Source organism: Lutra lutra, chromosome 3, assembly GCF_902655055.1.
Source record: "Lutra lutra chromosome 3, mLutLut1.2, whole genome shotgun sequence".
Taxonomy (NCBI): Eukaryota; Metazoa; Chordata; class Mammalia; order Carnivora; family Mustelidae; genus Lutra; species Lutra lutra.
In genome coordinates, this window is record NC_062280.1 from 188,665,396 (window position 1) to 188,682,640 (window position 17,245).

The 17,245-nt window shown below is 50.3% G+C and overlaps 1 protein-coding gene across 5 annotated transcripts in view; it reads left to right on the forward strand.

The window, feature by feature from the left end:
- FARP1 (FERM, ARH/RhoGEF and pleckstrin domain protein 1) overlaps positions 1-17,245 on the forward strand; it is a 271,923-nt gene that overhangs the window by 239,687 nt on the left and 14,991 nt on the right. For all 5 annotated transcript variants that reach the window (XM_047720272.1, XM_047720273.1, XM_047720271.1 and 2 more), the window contains 2 exons: positions 7,137-7,218; positions 15,499-15,736. In XM_047720272.1, the coding sequence (XP_047576228.1) occupies positions 7,137-7,218; positions 15,499-15,736 (320 nt within the window). The remainder of the gene's footprint in view (positions 1-7,136; positions 7,219-15,498; positions 15,737-17,245) is intronic.

A 17,245-nucleotide genomic window follows, 5' to 3' on the forward strand; every position in this document is an offset into this window, starting at 1 on the left:
TCTAGAATCTGAATCAGGGCCAAGGTGTGTGGAACCGAGAGCAGAGGGCATGGTCTCTCGGCCTCTGCTTGGCTCTGATTTAGGTCCCCAGGGATGTCAAGGCCATTACAGTCTGAGACAAGGCTCTTGCTAAGTGTTAGGAGCACTTTTATTTTATCCCTTTGATTAAAAAAGTGTAAGTTGCTTGCCGATATCTTTGGTGAGTTTTGGCCAATGTGAATCGAATGTTTCCTGTGTTCCTGTTAAACACGGTTCGTGTACCGTGTCATTTAATCTTCACAAGAACTTCACCAGGTTGATACTGTTCTTTCCTTACCTCACAGGTCAGGAAATGAGGCCCAGAGAGGGTGAGCTACTTGGTAGATGTCACACAGCTAGCTAAGGGCACAGCTGGTTTTTGAAACCAGCCGGTCTGACTGACACTATGCCTTCAGCATCAGCAGCTTTAGCCCTAACATTTAGAGGGAGAGAACTCCAAAGAAGCAGGTTGACTGTTGTAACATGAGAACAGTTTCTGGATCCCAGGAAACCCCAGCCCTGCCCGCTGCCTGTCACCCTGTGCTACCCACGCTGCTCAGGCCGTTCCTGGCCACACGCATGCACGCTCGAACACAGATGTGTGGATGGGGCAAGGGTATGACGCACCTCTTTTCCTTCCCAGTGACACACAGGGGCTTTGGTGGCTGAGGCCATCTCCCCACCTCAGGGCCTCGAGCCGAGTGCACATGAATCCCTCTGTCAGCAGACTGGGCCAGGATCAGCTTTCGTGGATTCAACAAACATGGACTGCATCCCTGCCGTAGCTCGGTCCCTCTTCTTGGTGTTCAGCAAACAAAACATGGTGCATTCCCCATTCTTCATTCTGGTTTCATCCTTCGCTCTGCTTTGTGTGGAGGAGGCAGCCAGACCAGGAGGCAGCCTGATAAGATATGAAAAGGAGAAGGGACATCTGGGGGGAGCACAAGAGCTCCTGCTCTATTTTCTACTTGGGCTAAGCCCAGAGATGCACAGGCATCTGACCCTTTTCCCAGAACAGAAGTCACCGTCCGTATTCTGGAGGTGTTAAATACCATGACAGCTTTAAGACGGGCAACATGTGTACCGTAAAGCACCTCGCATTTCTTGCAACATCTTTCTAAACATTTTTCCTTAGATTGTCTCGTTGGACCATCAAAACAATCCTGTAGAATTAGGCCCGCCTTCCCCTCCCTATGGAAAATGAGGCTTTGAGAGTTGGTCGGGACAAAACTAGTTAGGACGGCACCTCACTTCCTGATTTCGCTGGAGCCTGTGAACCTGGGGCAGGAGAGGTAGCTATAGGCCTCGTCCCTGTTCTCTCCAGAGTGATGTTCTCGGGTGGGGCTTCTGGCAGTGATGGATTGTGCTGTGTCTGTAATGCTCGGTAGCGGCCACTAGCCACGTGTGGCTACAGACCATGTCAAATAGGCTAGTGTAAGTAGAGGTGAGATTTAAACAACCACGTGCGGATACTGTCCAGGGCAGCACAGTTCTCCAGGCTTTGAAGGGGCGGGAGCTCGGCAGTGGGAGACAGAAGAATACCGTCGTCTGTTCCCATCGTGACCCAACGTCCACTTGCCTAGAATTCAGAATCTCTGAGGTTAGCTGTCAAAAAGGAAGACTCTGGGTGCTTCTCTGAGCCCTGCACCCCCCGCTTCACCCACACTGGGGCTACTTCTTGCATGTAAGAGCTTTTATTCGAAGATTTTTCTTTGGTTGAAAGAATAAGACGATGCAGAAAGGGTTTAAAGTCGTTGTTCTCAGAGTAAACGGCAGTGAAACTCATGGGGGACAAGGCAATGTGGTCTACCTAGAAAACCGCTTGGAAGCTTAAACAGTGGAAGAAAAATGAGAAAAATTAGCCTAAACAATGGGAAAAAATCTGTGTGGGGCGTTTACCCGTACACTGTGCGGGGGGATCGCTTGTATGCTTATTTATATAAGTTTAAATTTTTATGTTTGTTTCAAAGCCAAGAAGGACACATAGAGGACCCTGGGATTTCACTATATTCTCTCCCAGCTGGCTTTCCAGTGTCCGTCTGGGCTTCCAGGGGTGGCGGTCATTGTCTCCTTTTAACACATGCATAAAAAGACATGTTCCCCGTCCTATGTGGGAGCTAGTTTTCCTTGGATTTTCTGCCTTGTCCTGGCTGTAGAGCCTGCTGTGCTCTGAGAGCAAGCTGCTTTCCTAGGAAAATGAAAACAATTTTTCCAGTTGCCTGAACCACAAGTGGGTTTCTGCTGGACAGCACTTGAGAGAGAGCCCCCTCCAGGTGGCGGATGAGCCTAAGACCCCTTTTCCGTCCTGTCACATTTTCACAGGTGGCTCATGGACAGGACTGCACCCCGGTAACCGCGTCAGGTCTCACCTGGGTGCTGTCAAGCCTGCCCGTGGGTGGGGTTGTAACTCTGGCTCCTCTTATTAAAGGGAACTTGGTATTGACCCCCAGAAGGAAAGCCAGAACCTTAAGCGTCCCGGGGTTATCATGGATGGGCATGACTCCTGCCAGAGAACGGGCTGTCTGCCTTCTGATGGCGCTGGCCCAGGGACGGAGTCCCTTACCTGTGGGCGCCCAAAGACAATCCCAAGGGCCCCGGGCCCAGTGAGGACGCCTCTTGCACGAACATCTTTCCCACAGCTGGGGATGCAAACTAAAATGCAAAGTAATTGGATTTTCCTCTCCAGGGGTCTCCAAGGATATTAAAATCCATCAAAGAATATTGAAATCTACATAGATTACATGTGGCTAATATATTTATAGATGTTCCGTGTATTACATATAAATATATATAAATAAGTGTTGGGTCTAGAATATAAATCTAACCGATTACTCTGGCTAAATTGTTTGCTTTTGAACTCAGCCACCTCCCTCACCCACACATTAATGGGAGATTTATCTTTATTTGCTTACTTATTTATACACTGTCTTTCTACTTAGATATAGACAAATATGTGTCATTATAGACTTTTTTCATTTTAAAGTCCTGGAAACCCCAGGGACTAGCAAGAGCTAAAGATATGATGTTTGATTTGCAAATGTGGCCTAAAAATGGGGGCTCACAAGGTTCAGTCCATCTCCCAGGGGAGGGGGCGTCCAGACCCAGAGCCCGGTGGGCCGGCCGCGCCCCAGCTCCAAGGTGTTTGGAGCTTTGTGCTTCGGCCTGAGATGATGCCTCGTTTGTTGTGAGAAGGGGAGGCCTGAGTGCTTACTGAACACCCCCGGACTATACGAGACTACCTGGACAGCCCAGTGGGGTTGGTCACTTCCTGCATTTGCAGTAAAGAATCTTCTCTGACCCTTGACGGAAGCCAGACGTGATGTCCCGCTCTCGGGATAGCACAGCCTGTGGGGGGTCGTGTCACTGACGAGGTTGTGGACACGCTGTGCACGGTTTTAGGGTTCCACATAGAGTTTTGGTTGACCCTGGGGTTGGGGTGTGCATGGGGGAGCACAGTGTGATTTCTCCGTCGGTGTTGCCCACCTGCTCCTGCCGCCAGTGTTGTGTTTCCTGGGGGGTCAGAGTCAAAGCCTTCGGGTGCAGGGGCTCCCTCCACGCCCTGTAGACGGCCTCGCTCTTGGCCCTCCCCCAGGGAACTGGTCCTTCTTTCCTTCCTCTTCTTGCTCTGCCTGCTGCTGAGTTAGTGAGCAGCTCACGTAGTGGTGAATGAAGTGTGTACAGAGTCAGGAAGACTTGGAGATTCGTGTGTGTGTGTGTGCGCGCGCGCGTGCGCCAGCGTGTGCCTTCCGCCCTGTGTTGAGCCCGTGTGTCCTTGCTCCAGGGCGTACGTGAATCGCAGTGCACGGGTCAGAATCAAGCACCCAGGAGGCACCCAAGTACATGGGTTTCCAAAGAGAAATTGTCAAAGGAATTTTCAGCTTTGTTGCGGCGCGGTAATTGCACAGGCAGCAAATATGTGGCCCCGTCTTCCAAACAAGGACCCTTTTCTTGGGAGGTTAACATCCAGAGGATGTTCTGGAAGAGTTATAATTACTTTTTTCATGTTCTTCATAATGAAATGACCTTTTAGTTCTTTGTAATAAAGCTTTGAACGTGCAGATAGGGGGGCAGGAAATAAAAACAGGACAGTGTTTCTAGAGGCGGCAGCAGGAGTTTCGGGTTCTGTCCTGTTCCCGTGGAAGGACTTCCACATTCTGGAACCACAGTGGGGCTGGGACCGGCCCTGTGTGCCGCAGAGGGGAGGGTACCGAGGGCGGGCAGAGCTGCCTGAATGGTTGGGATGACTTTCGGGGCCGCAGCCTGCTTTCCGCACACCCGCTAGAGTTGGCCCCTTTTGAATTCATCCACCTCACTGTCTGCCCCTCTCCCCCCACCCCCCCACCCCCCACAGGCCCACAGGGCAGTGGTGATGGGAAACTGGAGCTATTTCTAAAACAAGAGTAAAGATGCCACAGACAGAAACAGGGCTCTGCTAGCAAGCCAATGCAGGAAAATGTCCCTTTGACTTTGAGGCTTTAACAGGAGTACATTTTCTTTTAAGAAATAGTTGGCAGAAGAAGAAAGAAAGTGAAGTCAGTGATGTTTGATTTCCACGCTGGGCTTTGCCCCTCCCTCAGCGTCCGCTTTCCAGCTCTGGATTCTCCCCTGGGCTAGGGTGTTATCTGTGAGAAAGAGGAAATTGCTTGTTAGGAATATTAAGGAAGCCACAAGACCCCCTCCCCCCATTTCTCCCCTTGCCCCCCCAATCCAGAGGCCTCTCACTAAAATATCTAAATCATGTCCTTCAAACTAAGTGAAGACCTTCCTGAGTTGCGCTGTCAAATGGCATGCCCATTTGAAAGGTTTGGGGTCACTTACATAAGTTCCAAGTAGTATCTACGTACCCGCAAATCAAGTTTCAGCGCGTCTTCCCTCCTCTTATTAATGTGTGGCGTTTTGTCAAAATCAGTACATCGTGGCTCAGGAGCTGGGTCTCGCTTTTTGTTCCGGTGTTGGGTGGGCAGTGGGGGAAGGGAAGGAGAGCTTTCTAGCTCCTTCAGGAGCTTCATGGGATGGCGAAGGCGCAGGGGACGGGTGTTCCCAGGAGGCAGAAAGCCTCCGTTTCAGGCCAGAGCTCCTTTCTGCGCCCAAGCGTGTGAGAAGAGCAGCCAGCAGACTCGCAGCTAAAAGCAGGCACACGTCAGGACCGACAGAATGGCCAAGTGATCTGCTTCTCCGTAGACACTGGATTAATAACCGTTTGCTGGAAATCCAGAGATGCCGCGATCCTGCAGCTGACGGAGACTACAAGGCAGTGATTAGCCTGGTCTGAGTCCGTTGCTCGAACTTCCCCCAGGGCCCCATTTTGGGGGGAATCTCATCCAGCGGGTGAGGATAGGAGAGACGGACAAGGGGGGATACCGGAGCCCCTGCCGTGGCGTTTGAGCATGGGGCAGAACGACTGTGTGATGGGGAGAGAATCCATATTTAACTGGAAGAGAAGTGAGTAAGGCACTCTGCCAACCATGGTTGTTTTGGCAGCTAAGAAGAAGGGGAAGGTTTGGGGATACTGTGTCAGGGTGGAGGAAGAAGGAATGGGTTGAAGAAAGCGTCCAGAAGCCCTGAGGACCCGGGCTGGGAGCATCATGGACATTCTCTGTCCCTTTATCCCAGGGAAGCTTTACCTACCCGGTGGGTCTGCAGGCTCCGCCTCCCATGTGATGTCATCGACCACCCGGGGAGGGGTGTCTGCGGGCTCCACCTCCCGTATGACGTCATCCATACAGCATATGCTTAGTTAGAACCGAGGGAATGAATCCGGTCGTTCTCGGTCTGCTGTAGGAAGCCAGGGGCTGGGCGAGGAGCCAGCCCCTCCGATGTTCCCAGCCCCTGGCTTTGCTTCCTTACACGCGTGCGTTCTTCCTGCCTTCCTCTGCCCATCCCGACAACTCTTCCAGAAGGCTCCCAGGCTCAGCGCTGCTTTAGCTGGGAAGGGAGGTCACTCTCCTAGTGTTGGAGGCATAGAGCGATGGCATCCTTGGGGTTGAATCACAGCCCGTCCTGACATGGGTTCAGGGTTTTATACACTTCCGATTCAAGGCGCCATGCCCGGATTTTTACCTTTTTTTCTTTCTCACCCATCCCCTTCACTGAAGTTGGCTTCTAGCTTTCCTGAACAGTTGGTTTAAAGATAATAGTCAGATTCATTGTTGTAAATGGTGTTTTAATTGCCTCTGGAATATCCTTTTCTCATCAGTGCTTCAATTCACACATACCACTGGCACTGTGCTTGGAGGGGCATAGGCTGGACCCCCTTGGCTCAAGTTCAGGCTTACGATCTTGTGATAGCTGACATTAGGCAAGCCACGTGGTTCTTTGTGCCTCGGTTTCTAAAGCTGCTTAAGGGTGATCCAGAGGGCACCTGCCTCATGAGGCCACCACGAGGGGTCAGTGAGTTCGTGCTTGTACTGTGCTCAGCACGGCAGACCGTGCTCAGTACCTACCTGCCATTTCTGATATTCCTCTCCTCTGGTGTGTAAGCCCCTGGCTTATCAACACTGGCTGCAGCCCAGAGCCTTAAGAAATGTAAATAAAATACACCCAAAACTCTGCTGAAGGTGCCCACATCTTTGTCAGCGATCACCCAGCAAGTCGTTCCGGGGGAGTCTGGACCTTCCCTATACCTAGGACCCCTTGTCCTGTCTGCTTCTGCACCCATTCCCACCTCCTCATGCATGGGTCCCTTGCACCCCCTCAGTCCTGTTTTTCCCCTCCTGAGGGCTTTGCACACAGGCCTCTGTCTGCTCTAGGCTAAGGGTTCTAAGGGGCAGAAACCTGGTCTGTTCGTGATCTCCATGCTATTCTAATGATGCCAGAATCACCCAAGTGTGGATGGGGAGAAACTATAAAATGAGACCAAATCAAAATGATGACAAAATAGTTCTCCCCCATCTTTTAACAAAGAACAAGTCGACTTCTTTTTGTCTGCACAATGACTGGGGAAATTTCCAGGTCTCCTTCCGGTGCTAATACTCAGTGATACCCAGAGAAGGGAGAGGTACTGGAAAGGGAGACAGGAAGGTCACTATTTTGGTAGGATCCTGGGGCTGGGACTCGTTCAGGGAGCTTTTCCACTGCTAACGCTTTCGTTTCCCACCACCTTTTGCCTTTGTTCTCAGGGAAGGCCGCTCAAATGCCCACATCAGAGGAGATTACCAAAGAATCGGAGATGTCCTGCTGAAGAACATTCAGGGCATGAAGGTGAGTGGCTTTGGGATTGGGGTGCACCACGTTTCCTGGGGACAGTACTGGCGGGGCTGTCAGAGGCCTGGGCTCTCACCGCTGTCTGTAAGCGCACAGGACTGGATTTGACCTTCTAGGGATGACACAGCTCGGCGTAAACCCCTCTGTCTTGCCAGATCATTTTATTTGGAAGCATAAAGGAAAAGGCAGTCACCTGGCGGGGGGGGGGGCACTTTTTGTCCTTTTTCTCTTCAAAAACTCTGTGTGGTGATCAAAACAACAGGTATTTTCTGAATAAATAATTGATAAATTTCTGAATAAATAATTGATAAATTAAAAAATGAATAAATCATTCAGAACCATTTAAAAAAATTAGGTAGATAAGACATTTGGGGGCGCCTGGGTGGCTCAGTGGGTTAAGCCGCTGCCTTCGGCTCAGGTCATGATCTCAGGGTCCTGGGATCGAGTTCCCACATCGGGCTCTCTGCTCGGCAAGAAGCCTGCTTCCCTCTCTATCTCTCTCTGCCTTCCTCTCCGTCTGCTTGTGATCTCTCTCTGTCAAATAAATAAATAAATAAAAATCTTAAAAAAAAAAAATTTAAAAAAAAAAGACATTTGGTTGACAGAACATTTCACTTTTCGTCCGTTGTTTTTGGTGTCGTCTAAGTGTGGCAGAAATACCGGTTTCAGAACCACGTAGGAATTCTTTCCATCCTATGACTTCTTAAGTCTTTGTGCCAGGCTGAGAGCTCTAACCTGCTTGCTGGTTACAAAGAATGGAAGTACAAAGAGTCAGTCTCCACCGAGCCAGTCTTCCACCTCATTTTTGAAATCTACCCCCTCTCTTATATCTGGAATTTTCATTTTTACATTTTCACTTTAACCTATTCATCCCTTTAATATAGAATGTTTTGATTCACACAGCTTACCTTTTGAATACAGATACATCTGTGTGCATTTTACTTTTTTTATTTTTTATTTTTATTTTTTAAAAGATTTTATTTATTTATTTGACAGAGATCACAAATAGAGAGGCAGGCGGGGGTGGGGGGGAAGCAGGCTCCCTGCTGAGCAGAGAGCCCGATGCGGGGCTCGATCCCAGGACCCTGGGACCATGACCTGAGCCAAAGGCAGAGGCTTTAACCCACTGAGCCACCCAGGCTCCCCTCTGTTTGCATTTTAAAGCGATCTTCCTACAACTTGACTGCCCGAAGCCTGTCTAAGTGCCTTAACTAATAACCGAGGGCAGGCTGCTCATACCGACACCATTTCCCGCCAGCCATCTGTCCGTCTAGCACTAGCCAACGTCTAAGACATGCGTACAATGAAAGTTACCACTAGAGTTTGAATTAATTCCTGAGAATCTTGCTAAGTTGTTGAGTGCTTCACTTTTCCCCCCTTAGAATGATCTTTCTCATGAGGGAGGACGGTGGGGCAGTGGGGGGCAGATGGGAGAACACAGGGAAAGAAAGGCTACTCTCGAGATTTCCTATTTCTCTTAAAGATCAAGATCTTATTTTGTAGGCCTGGTGCTCACTTTTTCTCTGTGTTCAAAAAGCAACATTCTGGGGCGCCTGGGTGGCTCAGTGGGTTAAGCCTCTGCCTTCAGCTCAGGTCATGATCTCAGGGTCCTGGGATCGAGCCCCGCGTCGGGCTCTCTGCTCTGCAGGGAGCCTGCTTCCTCCTCTTTCTCTCTCTGCTTGCCTCTCTGCCTACTTGTGATTTCTCTCTATCAAAAAAAATAAATAAAATCTTTAAAAAAAAAAAAACAAAAAAAAACAAAAAGCAACATTCTCCTCTGGGCAAGATGAGAGAGGGAGGCCCTGGAAGCTAGTGGGATGGCAGAATCCTATGCAATAGATGCAAAGAATTATCTAAGAGGTTCTAGGGCTGTGGTATTTGTAATGCCGTAAGTCAGGCTTTTGCACAAAACTCCCATGTAACTAACAGACACCTTTGTACTTTCCGTCGTATTTTTTATTAATATGTTTTACTTTTTTTTTAAGATTTTATTTATTTATTTGACAGACAGAGATCACAAGTAGTCAGAGAGGCAGGCAGAGAGAGAGGAGGAAGCAGGCTCCCCGCTGAGCAGAAAGCCCGATGCAGGGCTCGATCCCAGGACCCTGGGATCATGACCTGAGCCGAGGGCAGAGGCTTTAACCCACTGAGCCACCCAGTAATCTATTTTACTTTTTTAAAGCAATTTTTGAAGTTTACAAAAAAACCGAGCAGAGGGCTCCCAGAGAGCTCCCCTATTCCTGCCCACTGACGCGCGCGCTCGCACACCATGACCCCTACGCTAACGTCTTGTGTGGCTCTGGTGTATTTGTTACAACTGATGGACATTTTTATTCACAAAATCCACAGTTTACATGAGGCGTCACTCTTGGAGTGGTATGTCCTGTGGGGTTTTGCCAAGTGCAGAACGTCGCGTACCTGCCATGACAAGAGGACACGGGACAGCATCGCTGCCCGAAAATCCCTCCCTGCTCTGCCTGTTCGTCGCTCCCCTCCCCTGGCAACCACTGACCTTCTCCTGTCTCCATAGTTCTGCCTCTTCCAGAAAGTCCTAGAGTCAGAATCACACAGAGCGCAGCCTCTCCAAGCTTCTTTGCTTAAGATCTTTCTCTCTCTCACACACAATACGCGTTTGTCACTGTCGCACTTTTCCAGTTCTTCTCCTCACAGGAAGCTCCTTTTCCCACATTTTGCCTGTCTTCTTGGCCCACTTGGGTTTTCCCCCTTTGCTCCCCGTGCTCCCTTCACACGGCAGCGGACCCTGGAACAATACCGGTTTGGAGGGCGTGGGTCCGCTTACGGGCAGAATTTTTTCCGTCAACCCAGTAGGGTCCCCTAAATGTGTGTCGTGCTCCCTGTGATGGTAAATGTAACACTGTGGGATCGTCAACTCTTTGTGTGGACCGGAAGGCTCCTAGACAGCAGGAGGCTATTATTAATAGTTTTGGGGGGACTAAAAGTTAAATGCTCTGAACCCCGACATTATTCGAGGACCCGCTGTATGATCCTGCCCGGGGAGGGCTCCCCCCAGCACTTACTCCCTTCCGGGAGGCTGGGCCTCCGCCGTGGCCTCCAGGGACAGCAGCTGGACACCTACCAGCCCACTCCCTGCCCCCTTGGGGACAGCCCCCAGAGTTGTCCGGTTTACCAGCTGTCTGTGGTCGCTCACCCCCAGAGAGCTGACACGCACAGGCCTCCAGCCTCCTCTTTGTTCACCTCGTCTCGCACCTGAGACCTCCTAAAACATCCCTGGTTTGTGCTCAGAGCCTGGTGAGTTGGCATTTCTGTGCTCAGAGCCTGGTGAGTTGGCATTTCTGCACTGAGGCGGCTTCATCAGCTGCTGGCGCGTGAGTTGGTGCGCGGGTGCCGTGAGCATTTATAGCATGGAGCTCTGTGCGAGTGAAATTAAAATAGGTGCAGAGGCTCACACAGCCCCTGGTAGCCTTTTTTAGACTTTGTTTGGGTTGCTTTTTCTTGTAGTGGTTATAGTTGGTTTTAAAGAATTTTTATGAAATATGAAGGGAGGGCGGCAGAAAGTTCTAGAGATGTAGAAGCCCAGCTTAGCACTTGTCCAAAATGCTTAGAGCAATCTGCAGCTCGCAGGGTCCTTCCTGCCCCCCAAGCCCCAACACACAAAGCCACATATTTACCTGCATTTTCAAGGGCGCAGTGGTGGGGGGGGTGGGCGACCCTCCACTCGTGACCATGACAGAGGCAGGGGGGCCAGGGGCCGCAATCCCCGCCTGAAAGTCACACACCCAGACTGTGATCGCGGGCTCCTGCTGTGGACTTCCAACCGGAAACATCCGCCCAGTGGCACAAAGGCTCTTCGAAATCACACAAATAAAAGATCCGCCTTTCATCCAGTCTGGGACCTTCACCTGAGTCGTCTGTCTCCTCGAGTGTCCAAGTCCTGCCCCCTCTCCTTCTTCAGCTCCTACCGCATTACTCCTTCTGGCCCTCCGTTTGCTCTCCGCTGGGTGTTTTGACCTGCTTCCCAGTGCCTCCCCTCCCCACAGCGAGCCGAGCTCCCAGCCAGCATTTCCGTTACAGGCCGACTGCCTAGGCTCTGAGCCCTCCTGCGTCTCTCTGGTTGGGAGAATGCAGTCCAAGCCCAAAACGTGACGAAGGAAGCCTTCATCGTCTAGCCTTGGATGATCTTTCCAGGCCCTTTCCCCTGATCTTTGCATTCACTCTGTGCTCCGGTGACCATGAACTTGCCTCTCCAGGCTCTCAGGTTCTTGCAAGACTCCTGCCTCGGCTGGGTACATGCATGGGTTCATTTACCCTTTTTTTTCTTTGTTTTTTTTTTTTTTTTTTAAGTAACCTCTACTCTCAACATGGGGCTCCAGCTCACAGGCCTGAGAAAGCAAGAGTTGCATGCTCTCGTGACTGAGCCAGCCACGTGCCCCTCATCTGCTCATTAGTGCATGCAGGGAACAGGCATTTACTGAGCACCTACTGTGTGCATCAGGCCCCAAGGATATAGGAACATGACAGACGTGTTCTCATTTTTTTTTTATTTTATTTTTCAGACAGGCATTTTTTTCTTAATTTTTTATTTTTTATAAACATATAGTTTTATCCCCAGGGGTACAGGTCTGTGAATCGCCAGGTTTACACACTTCACAGCACTCACCATAGCACATACCCTCCCCAGTGTCCATAACCCAACCTCCCTCTCCCTACCCCCCTCCCCCTGGCAACCCTCAGTTTGTTTTGTGAGATTAAGAGTCACTTATGGTTTGTCTCCCTCCCAATCCCATCTTGTTTCATTTATTCTTCTCCTACCCGCTTAACTCCCCACATTGCATCTCCACTTCCTCACATCAGGGAGATCATATGATAGTTGTCTTTCTCCGATTGACTTATTTCACTAAGCATGATACCCTCAAGTTCCATCCACGTCATTGCAAATGGCAAGATTTCATTTCTTTTGATGGCTGCATAGTATTCCATTGTCTATATATACCACATCTTCTTTATCCATTCATCTGTGGATGGACATCTTTCCATAGTTTGGCTATTGTGGACGTTGCTGCTATAAACATTTGGGTGCACGTGCCCCTTCGGATCACTACGTTTGTATCTTTAGGGTAAATACCCAGTAATGCAATTGCTGGGTCGTAGGGTAGTTCTATTTTCAACATTTTGAGGAACCTCCATGCTGTTTTCCAGAGTGGTTGCACCAGCTTGCATTCCCACCAACAGTGTAGGAGGGTTCCCCTTTCTCTGCATCCTCCCCAGCATCTGTCATTTCTTGTCTTGTTAATTTTAGCCATTCTGACTTGTGTGAGGTGATATCTCATTGTGGTTCTGATTTGTATTTCCCTGATGCCGAGTGATATGGAGCACTTTTTCATGTGTCTGTTCACCATCTGGATGTCTTTGCAGAAATGTCTGTTCATGTCCTCACCCATTTCTTGATTGGATTATTTGTTCTTTGGGTGTTGTTTGCTAAGTTCTTTATAGATTGGACACTAGCCCTTTATCTGATATGTCGTTTGCAAATATCTTCTCCCATTCTGTCAGTTGTCTTTTGGTTTTGTTAACTGTTTCCTTTGCTGTGCAAAAGCTTTTGATCTTGATGAAATCCCAGTAGTTCATTTTTGCCCTTGCTTCCCTTGCCTTTGGCGATGTTCCTAGAAGATGTTGCTGCGGCTGAGGTCGAAGAGGTTGCTGCCTGTGTTCTCCTCAAGGATTTTGATGGATTCCTTTCTCACATTGAGGTCCTTCATCCATTTTGAGTCTATTTTCGTGTGTGGTGTAAGGAAATGGTCCAATTTCATTTTTCTACATGTGGCTGTCCAGTTTTCCCAACACCATTTATTGAAGAGGCTGTCTTTTTTCCATTGGACATTCTTTCCTGCTTTGTCGAAGATTCGTTGACCATAGAGTTGAGGGTCCATTTCTGGGCGCTCTATTCTGTTCCATTGATCTATGTGTCTGTTTTTGTGCCAGTACCATGCTGTCTTGATCAGACGTGCTCTCTTAATAGGGGACTATGCACGTGGTAATACTGCATAGAGCTGCACACACACAAGAACACACGCGCTCAAGGGTGTGCATAGCTGGTAGAACACGGACAAGCTCCGGATTGGCCCAATGTCAGTCTCTTGGCATTGATGTTGTGCGGTCGTCACAAGATGGTAATGCTGGAGGAGGCTGGGCGAAGGACCTCGCTATACATTTCTTTGCAAGTTCCTATGAGCCTATATATATTTTTTTAAAGTAGTCAACAAGCCAAGCAGGGGAGAGCATGTGATAAGGACTAAGAGGGACAAATATAGCCTAAGTACAGGAAGACAGAGGAGCCCCTAACTGGTGGAGGTGGGCGGGTGTCCAGGGAGTTGCCGAGGCCGGCAGGAGTCCAAACAGAGGAGTGTCGTGTGCAGAGGCTCTGAATGTGACAGCTGGGCACATTCAAGTTCAGCTTGGCCCTGGGATGAGAGGCTAGAAGCAAGACAGGAGGGGTAGGGAGATTATATCCTAAGGGTCCTCTGTGCCCTGCCAAGGACTCTGGAGGTTGTCCCAAGATAGGGGGAGCTCTCGTCATGTTCCATCCAAGAGGCCACGGGCTGAGCTCCATCGCCAATTTGTATCAGTGGTGGAGGGGTGAGGCGTGGAGGCAGAGGCCCCCAAGGAGACCCCACCGTGGTGGTGGGCAGCACAAGGCCAGAACCAGGGCAGTGACCATGTGGAGAAGAATAGGAAAAGGTCTGATATTTTAAGGAGGTAGAATGAGAAAAACTTGGTTAAGGGATTCAAAAAATGGGGGAATCTGGAATGTTCTCTTGGTTTCCCTGTCTTGAGTCACTGGCTGGTGGTGGCACTCATCCTTAGGCTAGAGAATCTCAGGGTGGCCCTGGTTGAGGCAGGGAGCATGGGGTTCCCACCGGACTTGCTATGTCTCAGGCTCCTTAGGAAGCCTTTGTGGGACATGGAAATGTAGATGTGGGGGTGAGCGGTGCACAGGTAGCAAGACCACCCCTGGGTAGTGAGTCTTGAGGACAACTGTTCTGATCTTGCTCGGTGCGCTTGTGCCCATCTTATTACCTTTGTCTGGAAACTTCCTTCCCTTGCAATCTTCCCCACCTGCTAGGAAGACTGAATTCCCCCATTAATGCTTTATTGTCCTTTGTTACCCTAGCTAGTCACCACCATGAGCCATAACAGGAAAGGAATCTTCAATGGCATGTGTTAAAGATGGTTAAATAGGGGCGCCTGGGTGGCTCAGTGGGTTGAGCCGCTGCCTTCAGCTCGGGTCATGATCTCAGGGTCCTGGGATCGAGCCCCACATCAGGCTCTCTGCTCGGCGGGGAGCCTGCTTCCTCCTCTCTCTCTCTCTGCCTGCTTGTGATCTCTGTCTGTCAAATAAATAAAATCTTTAAAAAAAAAAAAAAGATGGTTAAATAGACTTTATTCAGGACCACTGTGACTGGGGTAGAGTCCCCTGCGGTGGGGTTTTCAGTGGGGGAGAGACTGGGCCCATCTCTGAAGACAACATGGGCATTTCTAGCCAAGGGGCAGGGTAGGGGGTCAGAGGATGGGAATATATGCAGAGGAAACACAGGGTAAGTCGCGTTCTGACTGAACCAACCTAACAGCCTTCTTTGACTGAAGAAGGGGTGATCTGGTATCACCTGGAGATGATGAGAGATGGGGAACCCAATGTCAAAGGTGACCAGACATCCAGGCCGTAGGGTTAGGGTTAGGCTGACAAAAAAGGTTTTTGCTGAAACTGGCTTTCAGTCAGGAAGTTTCCAGACAGGTGGAGGAGAAGGCTCAGGAGCCTGAAGAAAGGGTCACGTGCAGCGTCTCTGTGAGACCCCCTAGAGCAGGGCGCATGTCTAATTCTCACCCAGCTCTCTAGGGCTGAGCAGAGCTGGGGCGTGTGGCAGATGCTCCCGGGTAAGCGAAAGGGGTGAGTTAAACAGAAAGGCACAGTGGTAACCGTGTGACATTTACTGAATGGGCCCTGGTCTATTTGTCATCTGGTGACATTTAGAAGAAAACCACCGGGCCCCTGAAAGAGCTCCTGTTTGTTCATTCTCCTCCGAGATTACCTCTCCATCTCTTCCTCCAAAATCCCTAAGCTTTGTCAGCGGCTTAATGCTTTAGTAGAGCTTTTTCTTTTATCCGGAGAACCTAACTGCCGCTGTCAAATACATAGCGAAGTGGGGACGGTAGGAGAACAAAAGGAAGCCAAAGCGAGCCTCGTCGCGGAGAGGCTGGCCGTGTGGGACGCATGCGCACTTGTCTCCCCGCCCACCCCAGCAACTGGCGGTTCACCTGTGGAAGCACAGCGAAGCTCTGGAGGCGCTGGAGACCGGCATCCGGGGCTCGCGGCGGCTGGAGAACCTGTGCCGGGACTTCGAGCTGCAGAAGGTGTGCTACCTGCCGCTCAACACCTTCCTGCTGCGCCCGCTGCACCGGCTCGTGCACTACAAGCGGCTGCTGGAGCGCCTGTGCAAGCACCACCCGCCGCACCACGCCGACTTCCGCGACTGCCGCGGTGAGCGGGGGGCGGGGCGCCGCGCGGGACCAGAGAGGTTGAGGGGCGTGCCCGGAGTCACACAGCGGGAGAGCAGATGGCTCAGAGCCCGGACCCAGACCCCATATTCTTGACCGTCCTGTGCTAGTGTCCTGACGCTGTCCCTCTCCGTGTCGCTCTCTCGGCACCGGGGCAGATACCGCACCAGTTATCTTAGTGACACCGGCGCCTTCGCTCCTTTAACAACCAGTAACAACAGGAGTACTGCTACCCCATTTTACAGATGAGATACCTGGGCCGCCGGTATCTCTCTCCTAAGATATTATGAACACCTCCCATCTGTCACCTCTTTTTCTAAATGTACCTCTCACTTTCGTGCTTAAAACCTTTGTGACCCCTGGTTCCCTCAGACTGCAGTTAAATCTTCGTGATCTGGCTCCTGGCCGGTCTCTCCTACAGCAGGTACTCATTGAGCACCTGCTGTGTACTAAGCATAGGAGAGAGAATAACGTAGATGTGGCCCCCACTCACAGGACCAGCTAGTGGCCACAGAGGGCAGGACATCTGGGCAGTGACTGACCTATAACCCGACCCAGCCACCAGAGCCCAGGGGGAGCTTTCTGAAGGAAAGGTTACGGTTTTTTTAAGATTTTACTTATTTATTAGACAGAGATCACAAGTAGGCAGAGAGGCAGGCAGAGGGAGAGGGAGAAGCAGGCTCCCTGCCGAGCAGAGAGCCCGATGCAGGGGCTCGATCCCAGGACCCTGGGATCATGACCTAAGCCGAAGGCAGAGGCTTTAACCCACTGAGCCACCCAGGCACCCTGAACGAAAGGTTATTTTAAGTTTTTATCTAATGCATAAAGTAAAGGAATTTTCGTGGATAGACTTGGGAACAACACATACAGAGGCCCACAGAGGACAGAGACTATGGAACATTCGAGAAAGTAAAAGTTCTATGTAGAACACAGAGGGATAGCAGCAGAAACGAGACTGGCAAAGTAAACAGAGACCAGGTCCCCTGGGGTCTCATAAACCCCACAAGACTGCAAGGAAGAGCAAAGGGAAGACAGGGAGGGTTTTAAGGAGGGAAATGGCGATGTGGGGCTTGTTGCAGAAAAGTCGATCCTTTGGTGTCCTAGGATATGTAGACAAAACCTACAGATGAGGTTTTTTAATATCTTTTAACTTTTTTTTAAAGATTCATTTGTTTGCGAGAGTGTGCATGTGTCAGCAGGGGGAGGGGCACAGGGAGAGGGAGAAGCAGATTCCCCACTGAGTGTGGAGCTCAAGGGGGGCTCAATCCCACCAGAGCCAAAAGGCAGACACTTAATCAGCTGTGCCGCCCAGCCCCGCCCGCCGCCCCCACCACTGACAAGTATTTCCTGACCAAAATATCTAAACGCTCAGCTCCTGTGGATTTACGTAAACTAAACTCACACTAGTTGGGCATCAGCTGCTTTTCCATATCAGATACGTCCCCGCCTGAGGGAGATGTGCCCAGACTCCAAAATCTGCCTTTTGCATTCA